We start from the raw sequence: 13,946 nt of genomic DNA, 5'->3' as shown, positions 1-13,946 counted from the left end.
TCTGAGTTCCTGACTTCCTGTCTGGCTCATCTTTAAACTTCAGTCTAATTTGATGCTTGCTGTTTCCTTAAGATTAGTGCATGTCTAGTGCAGTTCTTAGTTGACAATAGTACATTTTGTTCTCTTTGTAGTTTCCATCCAGCACTGAGTAAAATAATCTTTGTTTCTTCAGAATTCCAGGGTGTTATTCACACTTTTCTGGGTTCATTATGGAGCTGCCGAGTCATCCTCCCTCAGTCACATGATGGGTCTACTCAACCGAAACGGAGGTTGTCTTCACTTGCCCCTGACTGCTGACTCCTGTCAAGCCTGTTTTTGCAGGTGGGGGAGGGATTCAAATCATGTGAGGTGCCTTTAGCTGAATGATTAAAGGTTCCACCTGTATGGAAAAATAAGACATGTGAACGAGGCTAGCCTTGCTTTAGTCCTGCAGAGGCACATACACAGGCCAATCTTATTATCTCAGCTTTGTTTTCACCTCAATACTGATTACTACAGCCTGCCTGGAGCTTAACGCTTCACCAAATACCTCCAGATTCAATCATATTGGCTCCTTGATGAAGGAAAACAAGGAGACATGTTTACACCTTGAGGTGCTCCTCACTGGCGCTCTGTGTCTGCAAATATGTCGATCACTTATCACTCATCAAACGTTCTGATTATTTTAATCAACAGTGCTTTTCTCCTCTCACAGGAAATATATCTATATCTGCAGAAGTCTGCGGTGTAGAAGATCTAAATTACCAATCCAAATTACCATTTTGAAACTAAATTGAAGAACTTTATTTCAGCTCCAGTGATTCTGTAAACATCAAAAGAGCAAAACTGATGTTCACAGGTGTCAGTCACGGGTGACATGCTGAACCTTGTCCACATTTAATTCATGCTCATGGGGAGGAATCCAGCTGCAGGCTCAGGCTTCTGTGACCCCCAGTGACCACTTTATGTCCTGTTGTGCAGGATGTGCTCGGCAGTCATGCTGTCGCTGTGTGAATAATCTGCTGAGGATGACAACTGCTCCCTGCAAGCTTTCTGCAAACTGTAACAGTATGCTGCGACGGAAGCCTATATTCCGCGTGATGCAGTGGCCAAATCTGGATGAGCCATCACACACACACACAGACCAGTGACACACACACCACCAGTTTGGATTGTCTGTGGCGTAATCTGAGCAACTGCCATGATGCTACACTTTTCATTCTGAATTGATGTGCTAAAATAATTCAATCAAGTTTAGATTGATTTTAAATTTGATGGATGGGTAGAAGTGACGGCAGTGGCATTTTTAAATCCTGCACTGCAAATGTTCTCTGACCCGTGGAACATTTGTGAGAATTCACTTATTTCAACTGTGACATGACCTCTTTTGCTATTTATGGGTATAAATTGTTATTTTTTTCCACGACTTTTTCAGTGTTTTGTCCTTTTCAGCTCTTGTTTGCTGTTTGTGATGCTGATAAGATTACAATACGTGCAATTTCCATGCATTTAAAGCCATCAGTGACTTAGCATGGGTGTTGTCAACTTGGGTGTAAAGTCTTAAAATAAAACGCACCTTAGACTATTTAGGTCGAGTTAACCCAATAAAATACGACGTTAAGGGATTAGGAAAAACTGACACGTTGCACAGTGACGTGTAATGATTATTTTCAGTGACCATTTACTTTGTTTTGCAGTTAATTCTGCGATTATAAGCTTTAATATTTTTACGAAATTATATTTTTATGAAAATGCACTTATCGTAATGTTTTGTTAAAAAAGGACCTGCTGAAAAGGGGGAAAATGATCTAATTTCATCACCATTCCAAAGATAGGGACTCACGTGCTTCCTTGATAGCGTCACACCTCGGGGCGGGGCAATATCGCAATAAACAAAGGTGGACCAATCAGAGAGCTCAGCCCGACGATAGCGGACCAATCAGAGAGCGGGATGGGTGGCGTGTCCGCTGCCCGTCGGGCCTTTATAAACTTTGTGTACCCCGAAAACAGCAGGTTATTTTCTTCAGCTCGTCGTTTACATTGAGGATCTAACAGTAAGTTTAGCGGTTTTTAACACTAGCTAAAAAGCCGCTACAGTTATACATTCAATTCGTGCAAAATCTCATTGCGTTATATATTGTGTTGCTTTTAAAAAATATCTTTATTGAACCGCAAAATACATATGTATACGATTGACCTTCAAGACAGATGTGAGACTTTTGTGTTTCTATGGTTAGGCTAAATATCCCACGGTTTTCTGGAGCTGCTGCATGAGCCATCTTGTTTTGCTCGGCAGCCTTTGACGCAGTCCGCCTGTCCGGAGCATTAATCGCCCATTGTTGGAGTTCTCTCTTTCCCTGTTTCGTTTCAGAGGAAAGACCGGCCGGTAACGCTTCGGCCACCGTCCAACTGCTTTTAATTTCGTTATCCTGTTGTAGTTTCGATGTCCGGCCGGGTTCTTGGCTCCCTGCCGATCCAGATCCCGTGACTGCGAACAAAACAAAACCAGACTCGGTTTTTTTTTTTTCTCCTTCTTCCCGAAATCCGACCGCAGTTCCTCTCTCCTGGTTTCATTAAAACCGCTTTATTTAAACCGTAATTGCGTAAAAGAGTGGCCCACTTGGTCGTGTATTGTTTAATGTAGCGCCTGGAATGTGTTTTGCAGCGTCACGGCTGATCCCGGTGGGTGAATCATGGGAATGAACATTCTGTTCTGGCTGCATGACGAGCGGCTTTTCTGCGTCCTGTTTCCCTGATTTTACGCGTTTATTCCCTTTTTTTAACTGTTTGGTCGCTGTTTTCCAGTTGAAGATCAGGATGTTTCCCGTTGTGGTGTTGGCCCTGTGCGTGACTGCAGCCCTCTCGGCCCCCAGCCTGGACCCACAGCTGGACGAGCACTGGAACCTGTGGAAGGACTGGCATTCCAAGAACTACCATGAGGTGATGTGTGTTTGGTAGCGAGCGCAGTTCGAGCTGTGCGCTGATCAAACGGGGGCTGATTTGCATGTGTGTGCCTGTTCAGAAGGAGGAGGGCTGGAGAAGAATGGTGTGGGAGAAGAACCTGAAGAAGATCGAGTTACACAACCTGGAGCACTCCATGGGCAAACATACCTACAGTCTGGGCATGAACCACTTTGGAGACATGGTAAGCTAAATGGTCCATATTGGGGTGGTTCTGTCTGTCCTGGTAAACTGGTAAAGACCATTAATATTGACTTGTCTTCCCACAGACTCATGAGGAGTTCAGGCAGGTCATGAATGGCTACAAGCTGAAGTCACAGAGGAAACTCAGGGGATCCCTGTTCATGGAGCCCAACTTCCTGGAAGCCCCACGCTCCGTCGACTGGAGGGACAAGGGCTACGTCACCCCCGTCAAGGACCAGGTAACGAACGTGGTGAAACAGGAGCGTCATGGACGAGCCCGTCTGACCTGCTTCGGTGTTTGTTTTTGGTGTCTGCCTGTAGAGGACTGACGAGGACACGTCAGGGCTGTTTTGAGCCGTGATAAGAGGCGTGTTGTTTTTGTTATCTGTGGGCTCCACGTGCTGCTCCTCCTCCTTCCGCCTGCTCAGACTCCTGTGACATTCTGTACATTACCGCCCTGTAAGCTGAGACCGGTGCGACCGGCTCGGTGCGATTTGGGCCTGGGTGAAGTCACCTTTCCTTGGTCTGAACAGTTTTGTTTCTGCTGTTTATCTTCCAGGGTCAGTGTGGCTCCTGCTGGGCCTTTAGCACCACCGGAGCTATGGAGGGGCAGCAGTTCAGGAAGACCGGGACACTGGTGTCGCTGAGCGAGCAGAACCTGGTAGACTGCTCCAGACCAGAGGGCAACGAGGGCTGCAACGGCGGGCTGATGGACCAGGCTTTCCAGTACATCAAGGACAACGGCGGTCTGGACTCCGAGGAGTCTTACCCATACCTGGGAACTGTACGTATCCTGAATATTATCGCAGGGATTGTGGCTAATTTTGGTGGCGAAAGTCTAAAATGCCGTTTTTGTCCATCAAGGATGAGGGACCGTGCCACTATGACCCCTCATACAACTCCGCCAACGACACCGGGTTTGTCGACGTCCCCAGCGGGAGCGAGCGGGCGCTGATGAAGGCCGTGGCCTCAGTTGGGCCCGTCTCGGTCGCCATCGATGCCGGCCACGAGTCCTTCCAGTTCTACCATTCAGGTCAGTTTGTTTTAGTGTGTCGCTTGTTAGCATTTGAGCTTAGCCGTTAGCTGAGCTGGTTTGTTGACGTCTCTGTGTCTTGTTTTAGGAATCTACTATGACAAGGAGTGCAGCAGCGAGGAGCTGGACCACGGCGTGCTGGTGGTGGGATACGGTTTCGAAGGAAAGGACGTGGACGGAAAGAAATATTGGATCGTCAAGAACAGGTGGGTGTTTTTCTCTTTTCAAACCTAACAGACGTGGACTCGTTTTAACACGTTTTTTTTTATTGTTGTCTTGCAGCTGGAGTGAAAACTGGGGGGACAAAGGCTACATCTACATGGCCAAGGACAAGAAGAACCACTGCGGGATCGCCACGGCGGCCAGTTATCCTCTCGTCTGAAGTTTGCCCGCGCTGATGTAGTGCTATAGTTTTTATCAGAGACGGCTGCGAGGGAACACCCTTTAGTTTTGTTCTTTTAAAGGAAAAGGCGCCGTTTTATTTTGTTTTGGCTGTTTTCACGCCGGACGATCTTAGTGTTTATTGTTTGTAAATATGTGCGGTGATTGCTGCGTTGTCGGTCACCTTGTTCATTGTAAATGAGCTTTTTTATTCTTATTGTGATCATAATTAAACTTGACAAACACTATTTTGTTGTTTTGAGGGTTTTTTTTGTCATCTTGAGTCATGTGACTGGATTCTGGATATCAAACATCTGCACTGTTGCTGCAATTTTACTGGTTTTCTCAGAGAAATTAATCTGATAGTGGTGATCTGATCTGATAATCACCTCATTGCTGATGCAATTTTCACCTGTCCCAGTTTCACGTGTCACACTTACTCCACTTTACGGGCGTTGATGGAAAACGCGAGTTAAACATTAGACATGAGAAAAGCGATAACGCTCAAACATGACTCCAACTGCTCACGGTGTGGAACTGACCACAAATGTCGCCTGTGGGGCCTGGAAATGGTTTAATCTCGGGTCCTGAGGGGGCAGCACGTGAACAAAAACCCCAAATGTAAACATTGCCAGTTCATCCTGTTCAACTCATGTAATCAGACTTCTAAACGGGCTCCTCACGCGGCGTCTGGCGGAGCGACCGGGGCTGTTTAACTGTTCCAAACAGGCGTCGAGGTCACTGGTACTTCTGGACAAAGGTCAGGAACTCGTTGACGTCGTCAGGGGAGCCCACCACGAAGGGCACCCGCTGATGGAGCCCCTCGGGCTGGACGTCCAGGACTCTCTGCGTGCCGGTGGTGGCGATGCCCCCCGCCTGCTCGATGATGAAGGCTATGGGGTTGCACTCGTACAACAGCCGCAGCTTCGAGGAGAGAATTATTTTATTTCGTTGCACACAACCGTTGTTCCTCTCGATTTTAAGTTCATCTTGACACAAGGTGAACCTGCACAACTGGACCACGTGACGACGGTTGCTAAGGCTCACCTTTCCCTTGGGGCTCTTTTCGTTGGCGGGGTACATGAAGATGCCCCCGTAGGCGATGGTGCGGTGAACGTCGGAGACCATGGAGCCGACGTAGCGAGCTCCGAACGGGGAACCGCCATCCTGCGGGAGGCAAAGACAACATCTGCCATTCTCCTGCCACTGGAACTGAGCGCGAGTTCATGTGGTCGGAGACACATCGCCAGATTATTCAGCAGTGTGAATCTGGATTTAGTGATATTTGTGAGGACTTGGTGTTCCCTGGGTCAGTATGGCTGATAGGTCAACAGCGTGTTGTGTTGAGTTCTGGACTCTAAAACCTACAGCAGGATTAGGAAGATTCCTAAAAGTGTCGTATGAACAGGTCAGACGGTGGTTGAGAGTCTTTAGTTACAGTTATCACCAAGGCTGAAGAGTTGGTTTATTCAGCTGACGCATTATCTTATTTTTCTGTTTGGGCCTCGTATCACAGTGGGGTGTTTCCACGGGTCTGATCCTCTTATCCACGTTTGCTCAGATCGACTCTGTTGTTTCCTAATTCTAAAGGTCACTTCGAACAGGTCGATTCATACGTAGTTGCGGTGGTCCCGATACGTTGCTGGAAAACAAGCAGCGACACAACGGTAAACAGGTCAAAGTCCACCTGCAGAAGAAAGTCAGGGAACAATCTCAGGCCGCGCTCCGGGATCAGCTTTCCCCCCCGCCCTGAGTCTAATCTGGAAGTTGTTTACTGCGTGTTTACGTTGACCTTTTATGAACCAGTGTTGCCCCACAGCCCTAAGAACAACGTGAGCGTGGCGCCGTGTTCAGGCATGAGGTAGCTGAGGATCATGTGCCTGCTGAGTCAGGGCCGAGTCATTTTGGGGGCGTGGCCAATAACATTTCCCAAAAACCCTCCCACCCCTAAACACACATACATTTCCTTGTACTTCTAACTTTATGGGGACTTTCATAAACGTAACGTAATTTCTAACCTCAACCTTTAAACCGCGTCTTAACTCTCAAACAGGCCTTTGATGTTCTGGGCCACCGCTTACTTGTTGCCCTCCCTCCTGCATTCTGCCTAAATATCAGTGTAAAACACTGTTCATCAGCCTGCAAACTGTTCTCGGCACCCTACATCTGGCGTGTGAAGACACTAAAACTCAGGTCAGACATTTGGTCCAGAGAGTAAATATCAGAGGAACCGAATGATCGAGTGTATCCCACCGCTCTTTGATTTAGATGCTATATCTTAAACTAATTTAGCTTAAACTACTCTGAAGATTTCAGAGCTGATGTCACGTGAGGAGTGCGACATACAGGACATGAAGGTCTGATGCTGATGTGCGAGCAACATCTGGTAATCGTGCGGCAGAAATGCTGACTCGGCTGTTTCAGACTTCCCAGACGAGAAACTGCAATTTCCTGAGGAGCAGCATGTTTCCTGCAGCTCAGCTGACGAACCCGGGCGTCCCCACCCTCAGTCACATGTTTGGGGACCAGTATGACTCTGAAGGTTCCCCTTGACTCTCCTCAAACCTTTGACATATTGTGAGTGTGAGCTGATCGGATACATTCATATTTTAAGACTAATTTTGCTACTGATGAGTATATTTACATAATTCCAGTTGCAAAATTAAAATGATTAAAATTAGGCAACAGCCTGCTGATAATCAGTGAAATAATTCATCAGGAAACCTTTGAGAATCCGATTCGGTTTCTCTGACCGAAGCTCTCACCTCTGGGTACTTCTTGTGCTTCAGGTACTCGTTGATGGAGGGGTGGAAGTACTTGGCGTAACCCTCGTTGAGGCTGTAGGTCTTCCCTTTCTGCTTGATCTTAACGTTCCTCTCAATCAAGATGAACTCGCCGATGGCCTGAAGAAGAGAATCTAGATTGCTGGTTGTCTTTAAGTGATACTTTTAAAAACAATGAATGAATGAGAGGGTGTTTTCTCAGCAATAAAAGCATAAAACTGTTAAATGAGCACTGTTACATGCTGCTGTCATGGTTAAAGTGAGCCTGAAGTACCTACAGGATCCAGCATGAAGAAGTGGAGGCCGGTGCCGGTGGTGAGGGCCACCAGGGTGGCACTGCCATACAAAGCATAGCCTGCACACACCATGGCCTTTCCTGGCTGGAGGGCATCTTTCTCTGTAGGCTCACCTTCGGACACCTGAAACAAGGGATGAACTAGCTCAAATCAGACAGTAGTTGAGGGAAAGTTTCAAAACAGCTGCTATGAATGGTAAGCAAGGTAAGAGAAAAGGAAACTAATGTGAATGCTATTATATGAATTCGGAGGCCAGAGGTGAATGTGTACTAAATGCATCAACATTCAGCATTTTATGCATTGATAAGTTCATCACATGAGAGAAGATCTCTTCAAGAGATTCAAATATTCGTGAGACAAAGAACACGAACTGGACTTCAAATGGTGGCAGTGAAGCTAATCCAGGAGAAAACCTACACAACACTGCGCTCTAGTGTCTAAACGATGGTACTGCGCCTTGAATTTCTTTTGAGATCTCTACAAATAACATTGAGTGTTCTAATTTAAAAAACAAACAAACTAGAACTACACTGTACGTCTCTGGTATAAATGTTGACATATTTTTTTTATTTTGATATGTCTTGTTCTCTGTACGGAGCCATCTACATTATTTTTAGTATTGATCAGATGCAAATATGTTATAAACCACATGAGCGACATCAGAGGCAGGTCAAGACATCACGACATCAACAAAGAAACGAACCCGTTTATAGATGGCAAATATGGTGCCGATAGGAGCCAAACAGTCAATGTTGCTGGAGCCATCCAACGGGTCGAAGCACACTACGTATTTACCCTGCGACAAAAGACGCACAGGTTAATTACACATAATATATCATTTTAGTACATTAAAACATACTCAGATTTCATGATTGTTTTGAGCTTACATTTGTCCTTCGGTGTCCTTCATTTATATATTATAGCGCTTCAAACGTGTACTTTACTGTTACCTAATCCAGCATTAGGCCACGGGGGTCACATGTCAGGTCGTAGCCACACTCTTGGTGTCACACGTCACATGACGCAGAGCACACAAATATTGTTCTCTGTGCTTTAAACTGATTCTTAATGTAATTAAGTCTCAAATGAGTCTCTGCACGTATTTCTGTGTGAGGATTTTGAGTCATTTTCACACTACGGGGGCTTTTGTCCTGCCTCACTCACCCTCTTGTCTTTGGGGGTGACGATGAGCTCTTTGTTCTCCTCGGACACCATGCAGCAGGTCCCGTAGGAGGCCTGCAGCATGTTGATGACCAGGTCGTTGGACAGCACGTCCAGCTTCTTCACGTCGTCGCCCGTCACGTTGACCGAGCCCGCCAAGCCCTGCCTGCGTGGATCAATCGCTCAGCGGTTTTAGTCTAAAACTTGTTGGCATGGCAACCACTTACGATCTTTGTTTCAAACAATGTTGATCTGTGTCTGGTTATGCAATGTTTGCAGTCCGTTGATGATGAGCTGGCGTGAATTCAGACATTCTTTTACATCTTTACAGACTCGTTTTAACCAATCAGCATCCAGCATCTTTGCAAAAGTCCACACAAAGCAAGTCGGCGCTGCATTTTTCTGCATCTGTGCTCAAGGGATACAGATTTGCTAGTTTATTTGTGCAGTTCTTGCATAAAATATCACCCCAGGGCTGTGATAAATCACTGTGAAGCGAAGCAACGTCACAAAAACAGAAGTTCGACCCGCTTTTGGTCAATGAGAGGCTGTCAGAAATGTTACCAAATCTCAGTGAGAGGCTGTCAGAAATGTTACCAAATCTCTCTTTTCTGGATGCTATCTGAAGCGTGACATGGCACAGATGCAAAGGTCCTTTATCATTTCCAGATTACAGTGTCGAAACCAATCCTGATTGGGTTCTGGTTCTAAATCCTCACGTTTTGCAGCGACACAGCCTCAACCCCTGGAATCTGTCGCGGCTCCTAAATATACCTCTGCTCTAAAGGCAAAATGTCAAAACAACCGTCTTTGGCAATAGACTGAAGTCTTGCAACGGCTGTTGCAGCAACGGGGGCCTTTTAGCTCTGAAAACCCAGCTCAACCCAGACAGAACTCCCCTCATCTGCCGCCTCGTTTATGTCAGAAACCCAAAAAAAAAGCACTTACAGGTGAGCCAGACCTGCCTTGCGCACAGCAGAGGAAATGGCCTTGATGGCAGTCAGCATGGCGTTGATGAGCTGGGTGAGCTCACCGGTCGCACCCTTGGCCTGCCGACCCGTCTCCATGACGAAGCGGGTCAGGGTCCATACGTCTGTGTCAAAGGCGCTCTGGTCCATCACGTTTGGTTCTGCTGGTCCTGACGGGCTGCAGCTGGTGGGGACGACGGGGAGCGAGTGGGGGAGCTCAGCCCCGGCCAAGTCCTTTTCATACCCACCAAGAGGAGGGCGAGCCAGGGGATCTATTTGTGAGTGCAGCAGGGTGGAAGAGCGAATGTGCGGCTACAAATGGGTGAGGGGGTGTCGGGTGTCAGTTGCAGAGACGGAACCAGTGCTGGTATTAAGTCAGGGCTTTCAACACGTCTGTCGGCGGCGCAAGAGGAAACTTCTCAGCCTGTTTAACACACAGAAACGTGACAAAACTCTTCACGTGCTCCACGTTTCTGATGCCGCTTCAAGTCTGATTCCAAAAGGCTTCTAATGTACAACGGTGTCAAGCGGCGTTTTGAAGTTTAACAACTCATTAAAACCGGTGCAGAATGGTGCAACTGTGATATCGATCCAGGAGAAGATGACTTAACGGGACAAGAGCAGCTCAAGTCAGCTTTAAATATCATTTGGACGCCGTTAGCATCCGCGCGCCCTTTAGCTTAAAGGTCAGCTCCACTGGGTACGGCGTGGTGGTCAGAGTGGCCCCCTCCCCCCAAAATAAATAAGAGAAAGCCTGAGGGTTTTCTTTTTGGAATCGTACTGACTTTATTGAGACCTTCATCATCCGACAGCAGCTCAACATCAAGTTTTGTTGCGTACAAACGTGTGTTTGGTCCTCGGTGCTGAATAAATGTACATTTTAAGGCAGAAGTGGAGGTAACGTGAAGAGGAAAAGTGCTTCTTGTTTGGCACAACTTTGGTCTTGGGCTTGTTTGGAATGTGCACATGTCTGCCGTGCCTTCACCGATCCCTCTGCCGTGCGCGCCGCCTCCAACTCTGGAGAAAGCGGAGCGATGGGGCTCCGCGTCGATTCGCCACGGCCTTACTTCCTGGCGTGTTTCCGACAGATGGCGACGTACTCCAGCACGTCTTCTGGGGAGCCCAGCGCCACGGGGGCCCGCTGGTGGATGCTCTTGGGCTGGATGTCCAGGATGGTCTCGTAGCCGGTGGAGGCCATGCCGCCCGCCTGCTCAATGATGTAGGCCATGGGGTTGCCCTCGTACAGCAGGCGCAGCTTTGATGGAAGACAGGTTATGGAGAAAGGATCTGTTAGAACAAACACGTCTGGGGATGCCTGCAGATACCCGATGCAGGGGTGGAGTCACGTCAGGGCGCAGTAATGTCTGAAAGTACATGTAGGATGGCTGAAACGGTGATTAGCCCTCATTACCTTTCCGTCGGGGCTCTTCACATTGCCCGGGTATAAAAAGATGCCCCCGTACATCAGGGTTCGGTGGACATCCGCCACCATGGAGCCGATGTAGCGAGCTCCGTAGGGCTCGCTGCCGTCCTGCCGCCATTTAAAAGGTCATTCAGACGTTTAAACCGATCTGCACATAAAGTCGGGCTGCTCAGGCAGCGACGCTACCTGAGGGAACTTCTTCTTCTGCAGATACTCCGTAACGGCGGGCTCAAAGTCTCTGGCGTACCCTTCGTTCAAGCTGTAAATCTTGCCGCGCTTCTTGATCCTCACGTCCCGATCGACCAGGATAAACTCGCCGATCGACTGAGGGGGGAAAGAGATGGAAATGTGACGCCGGTTGGCACGAGAGAGAGACCAGCAGCGCCTCCGTGGGGGCGCAGGCGGGTACTGACGGGGTCCAGCATGAAGCAGTTGACTCCCTGGCCGGTGGAGATCACCATCATGGTGGCGCTGCCGTAGAGAGCGTAGCCCGCCGCCACGAGGTTCCTGCCCGGCTGCAGGGCGTCTTTCTCGGAGGGCTCGTCGTCTGACGTCTGGGCGGAGGAGAAGTAATGGATTACACTCACAAGACAAACGTTTCCCGCGGGTGTTTGCGGCTTGCTGGCACCTTTCTGTAGATGGCAAAGATGGTGCCGATGGATACGAGGCAGTCGATGTTGGAGGAGCCGTCCAGGGGATCAAAACACACGACGTATTTGCCCTGGAAGCGAAGAAGAGGGTTAAAACGATTGCAGGAGTCACATGGGACCAGATTCCTTAAGGAAAAGATTTGGAAAAAACTGGTCAAACTGGATGAAACTGGTTCTGCCTCAGACATTAAAACAAACTTTGAGGCTCTGTCACATCTTTAATAGTAGCTGAGGTGACTTCTTATGTTTAAACAGCCGTTCTCTCTCTGATGGTGGAGGCGAACGTACCCTGCTCTCCGGCTCTATGACGATGGCGCGTTCGTTCTCCTCGGACACCAGCAGGCAGGAGGTGAAGGACGACTTGATCATATTGATGACCAGGTCGTTGGACAGAATGTCCAGCTTCTTCACCTGGTCGCCCGTCACGTTAGTGCTGCCAGCAATGCCGTAACTGAGGAGACGAGGGAATCAATGAGAAGCACGTTCACTATGTAGAGGTGAAGTTTCAAATATTTTATGATTTTAAAAAAGCAATGAAAGTCACTTTTTTTTTTAGCAAAATCAAAAAGAGAGTTCTCTTTTTGTCGTCATCTTCTGCTCTCCAAAATGCAGTGAAACACCTGAAGATTTATTTATATCTAGGTAGAATTTGAATAAAATTAATATTGAGATACATTTTTACCAGTTTACACCATTCTTAAGGGCAGAATTTAAGGAACATTTTGATTTAATTAATATTCAAAAGGTAAATAAGACAACGGCAGTACTAAAGAATCGATCCGGGGGAGCTGCGCAGCTTTACGCATGCGCTTCCTGATTAACCACAGAAAACACGAACGTCCTGCTCAACTTCTGCCAACAGGAACTTGTGAGAAATAACTGGAATCCACCACAACTCCACCGTGAACCCGGCAACTCACAGGTGTGCGATCCCAGCTTTACGCACGGCGCAGGAGATGGCCTTCACCGCCGTCCCCAGAGCGTTGAGCAGCGTGGTCAGCTCCCCGGTGCCTTTGGCTCTCCTCCCCTCCTCCATCACAAAACGGGTCATAGTGACCACGTTGGTGTCGAAGGCCCCTCGTTCGGACATGACGGCAGATGATCCCCTCAGTGTGGAGGCTGGAGGGACTGTTACAGCACTTAAATGCTGCGCAACGCGGAACTTGGTGGCGTGAAAAAGACGAGAGCCAATCCAGAGCTGTGGGAGAGGTGTGGCCCTGCTGGAAACACGACGCGCTTTGTAAAAGCCAGTCTGGCCAGTGATGAAATGCTAATACTACAAGCACAAGGATTTGAGCAGAAATGAAAGACTTGATGCAATCCTGTGTTGCGCAAACCTTGCTGTGTGCTTTTCTGGCTCAGGTTAGATAGCGTGAATCGCCAGTTTCCTCACGCTCAACTCTTGCAACGTGAAATCAAATTCTTCCTGCTATTGTCCAAGACTACATTCTCAGTTTCTCGACTACATATGGCTGGGGTATGCTTGCTTTCTACGTGACCCTCGCAATTAGGGCCAAAAGCCAGCAGAAATAAATGCGCAAAGTAGTGAGAAAATATAAATACTACAATCGAAGTTGTTACCCGTCTATTAACATGACACCGTTGTGCATACAATTGCTTTGTGGTTGATACTTCTAGTAAAATAAAATACTTAGTATGGTATGTTTAAAATTTCTACAATCCATTTTCCCCAAAACAACTAGCTCCACAATTAAAATAACATAATTTCCAAGACTGCTAGTGCTGTGCGTCGCCACAAGATGGCGCTGTTGGCCGCAGGCCCGCACGAGGCGACGACCGCCACGTTGAGCGACGAGCACCGAACTCTACAGGTGTGCTTTAATAACAAGGAATTATCATCTATCCTCTCATTTAATGTCATCTTTAATCCATATCTTTATTTTATTGTCGTTGTTCACGGTTAATTAAATGAATTAGCAGCCGAGGGAGGGGCGAAAAAAGGTCAAATCGGGTTTTTAGTAAAATAATTCCTGCGTATTCCACGAAGTTTCCATATTGACTCTAGCCAACTATACCCTCCATAGTCTATTTTTGAGTTTAAACAGCCTATTAAGGGAGCAGGTAGGGTTCACCTGTTGCGCCAACCCCCCCCTATCGTCAGTGACGA

At 47.6% G+C, this 13,946-nt stretch overlaps 3 protein-coding genes across 4 annotated transcripts; 1 reads left to right on the top strand and 2 right to left on the bottom strand.

The window, feature by feature from the left end:
* The first annotated feature begins 1,888 nt into the window (after positions 1–1,888).
* ctsla (cathepsin La) lies at positions 1,889–4,785 on the top strand. Of its 2 annotated transcripts, none has more exons than XM_057032216.1 (8): positions 1,889–2,033; positions 2,785–2,919; positions 3,002–3,124; positions 3,210–3,362; positions 3,683–3,907; positions 3,988–4,156; positions 4,245–4,362; positions 4,439–4,785. In XM_057032216.1, exons 2-8 carry the CDS (start codon positions 2,797–2,799, stop codon positions 4,536–4,538), a joined length of 1,011 nt encoding a protein of 336 aa, XP_056888196.1. In that variant the 5' UTR covers positions 1,889–2,033; positions 2,785–2,796; the 3' UTR covers positions 4,539–4,785. The 2 variants fall into 2 exon arrangements, with proteins under 2 accessions (XP_056888196.1, XP_056888194.1); XM_057032214.1 differs by lacking the exon at positions 1,889–2,033 and adding an exon at positions 2,460–2,661.
* Positions 4,786–5,094: 309 nt separating this feature from the next.
* On the bottom strand, positions 5,095–10,016 carry fbp2 (fructose-1,6-bisphosphatase 2). The gene is made up of 7 exons (XM_057032218.1): positions 9,726–10,016; positions 8,781–8,943; positions 8,320–8,412; positions 7,599–7,739; positions 7,303–7,440; positions 5,585–5,704; positions 5,095–5,461 (listed from the first exon to the last, which is right to left on the bottom strand). The coding sequence occupies exons 1-7, from the start codon at positions 9,893–9,895 to the stop codon at positions 5,276–5,278; spliced, it is 1,011 nt and encodes a 336-aa protein (XP_056888198.1). The 5' UTR covers positions 9,896–10,016; the 3' UTR covers positions 5,095–5,275.
* A 490-nt stretch (positions 10,017–10,506) lies between these two features.
* On the bottom strand, positions 10,507–13,000 carry fbp1a (fructose-1,6-bisphosphatase 1a). Its single transcript, XM_057032217.1, has 7 exons — positions 12,739–13,000; positions 12,107–12,269; positions 11,797–11,889; positions 11,582–11,722; positions 11,355–11,492; positions 11,157–11,276; positions 10,507–11,000 (listed from the first exon to the last, which is right to left on the bottom strand). The coding sequence occupies exons 1-7, from the start codon at positions 12,906–12,908 to the stop codon at positions 10,809–10,811; spliced, it is 1,017 nt and encodes a 338-aa protein (XP_056888197.1). The 5' UTR covers positions 12,909–13,000; the 3' UTR covers positions 10,507–10,808.
* Positions 13,001–13,946: the final 946 nt, after the last annotated feature.

The sequence above is a fragment of the Takifugu flavidus genome, chromosome 5 (genome assembly GCF_003711565.1).
Source record: "Takifugu flavidus isolate HTHZ2018 chromosome 5, ASM371156v2, whole genome shotgun sequence".
Classification (NCBI taxonomy): Eukaryota; Metazoa; Chordata; class Actinopteri; order Tetraodontiformes; family Tetraodontidae; genus Takifugu; species Takifugu flavidus.
The sequence above is the reverse complement of the archived record's forward strand: the minus strand, read 5'-3'. Positions and strand labels throughout refer to the sequence as shown.

Coding starts and splice junctions, on each gene's coding strand:
- ctsla (XM_057032214.1), top strand. CDS start 2,632: ATGTGTTTTGCAGCGTCACGGCTGATCCCG. Junction 2,662..2,784: donor CAGCGTCACGGCTGATCCCG/GTGGGTGAATCA, acceptor GCTGTTTTCCAG/TTGAAGATCAGGATGTTTCC. Junction 3,363..3,682: donor TCACCCCCGTCAAGGACCAG/GTAACGAACGTG, acceptor TTTATCTTCCAG/GGTCAGTGTGGCTCCTGCTG.
- fbp2 (XM_057032218.1), bottom strand. CDS start 9,895: ATGGACCAGAGCGCCTTTGACACAGACGTATGGACCCTGACCCGCTTC. Junction 7,740..8,319: donor TATTTGCCATCTATAAACGG/GTTCGTTTCTTT, acceptor CCCTTGTTTCAG/GTGTCCGAAGGTGAGCCTAC. Junction 5,462..5,584: donor AAAAGAGCCCCAAGGGAAAG/GTGAGCCTTAGC, acceptor CTCTCCTCGAAG/CTGCGGCTGTTGTACGAGTG.
- fbp1a (XM_057032217.1), bottom strand. CDS start 12,908: ATGTCCGAACGAGGGGCCTTCGACACCAACGTGGTCACTATGACCCGT. Junction 11,890..12,106: donor TCATAGAGCCGGAGAGCAGG/GTACGTTCGCCT, acceptor CTTCGCTTCCAG/GGCAAATACGTCGTGTGTTT. Junction 11,493..11,581: donor ACTGCTTCATGCTGGACCCC/GTCAGTACCCGC, acceptor TTCCCCCCTCAG/TCGATCGGCGAGTTTATCCT.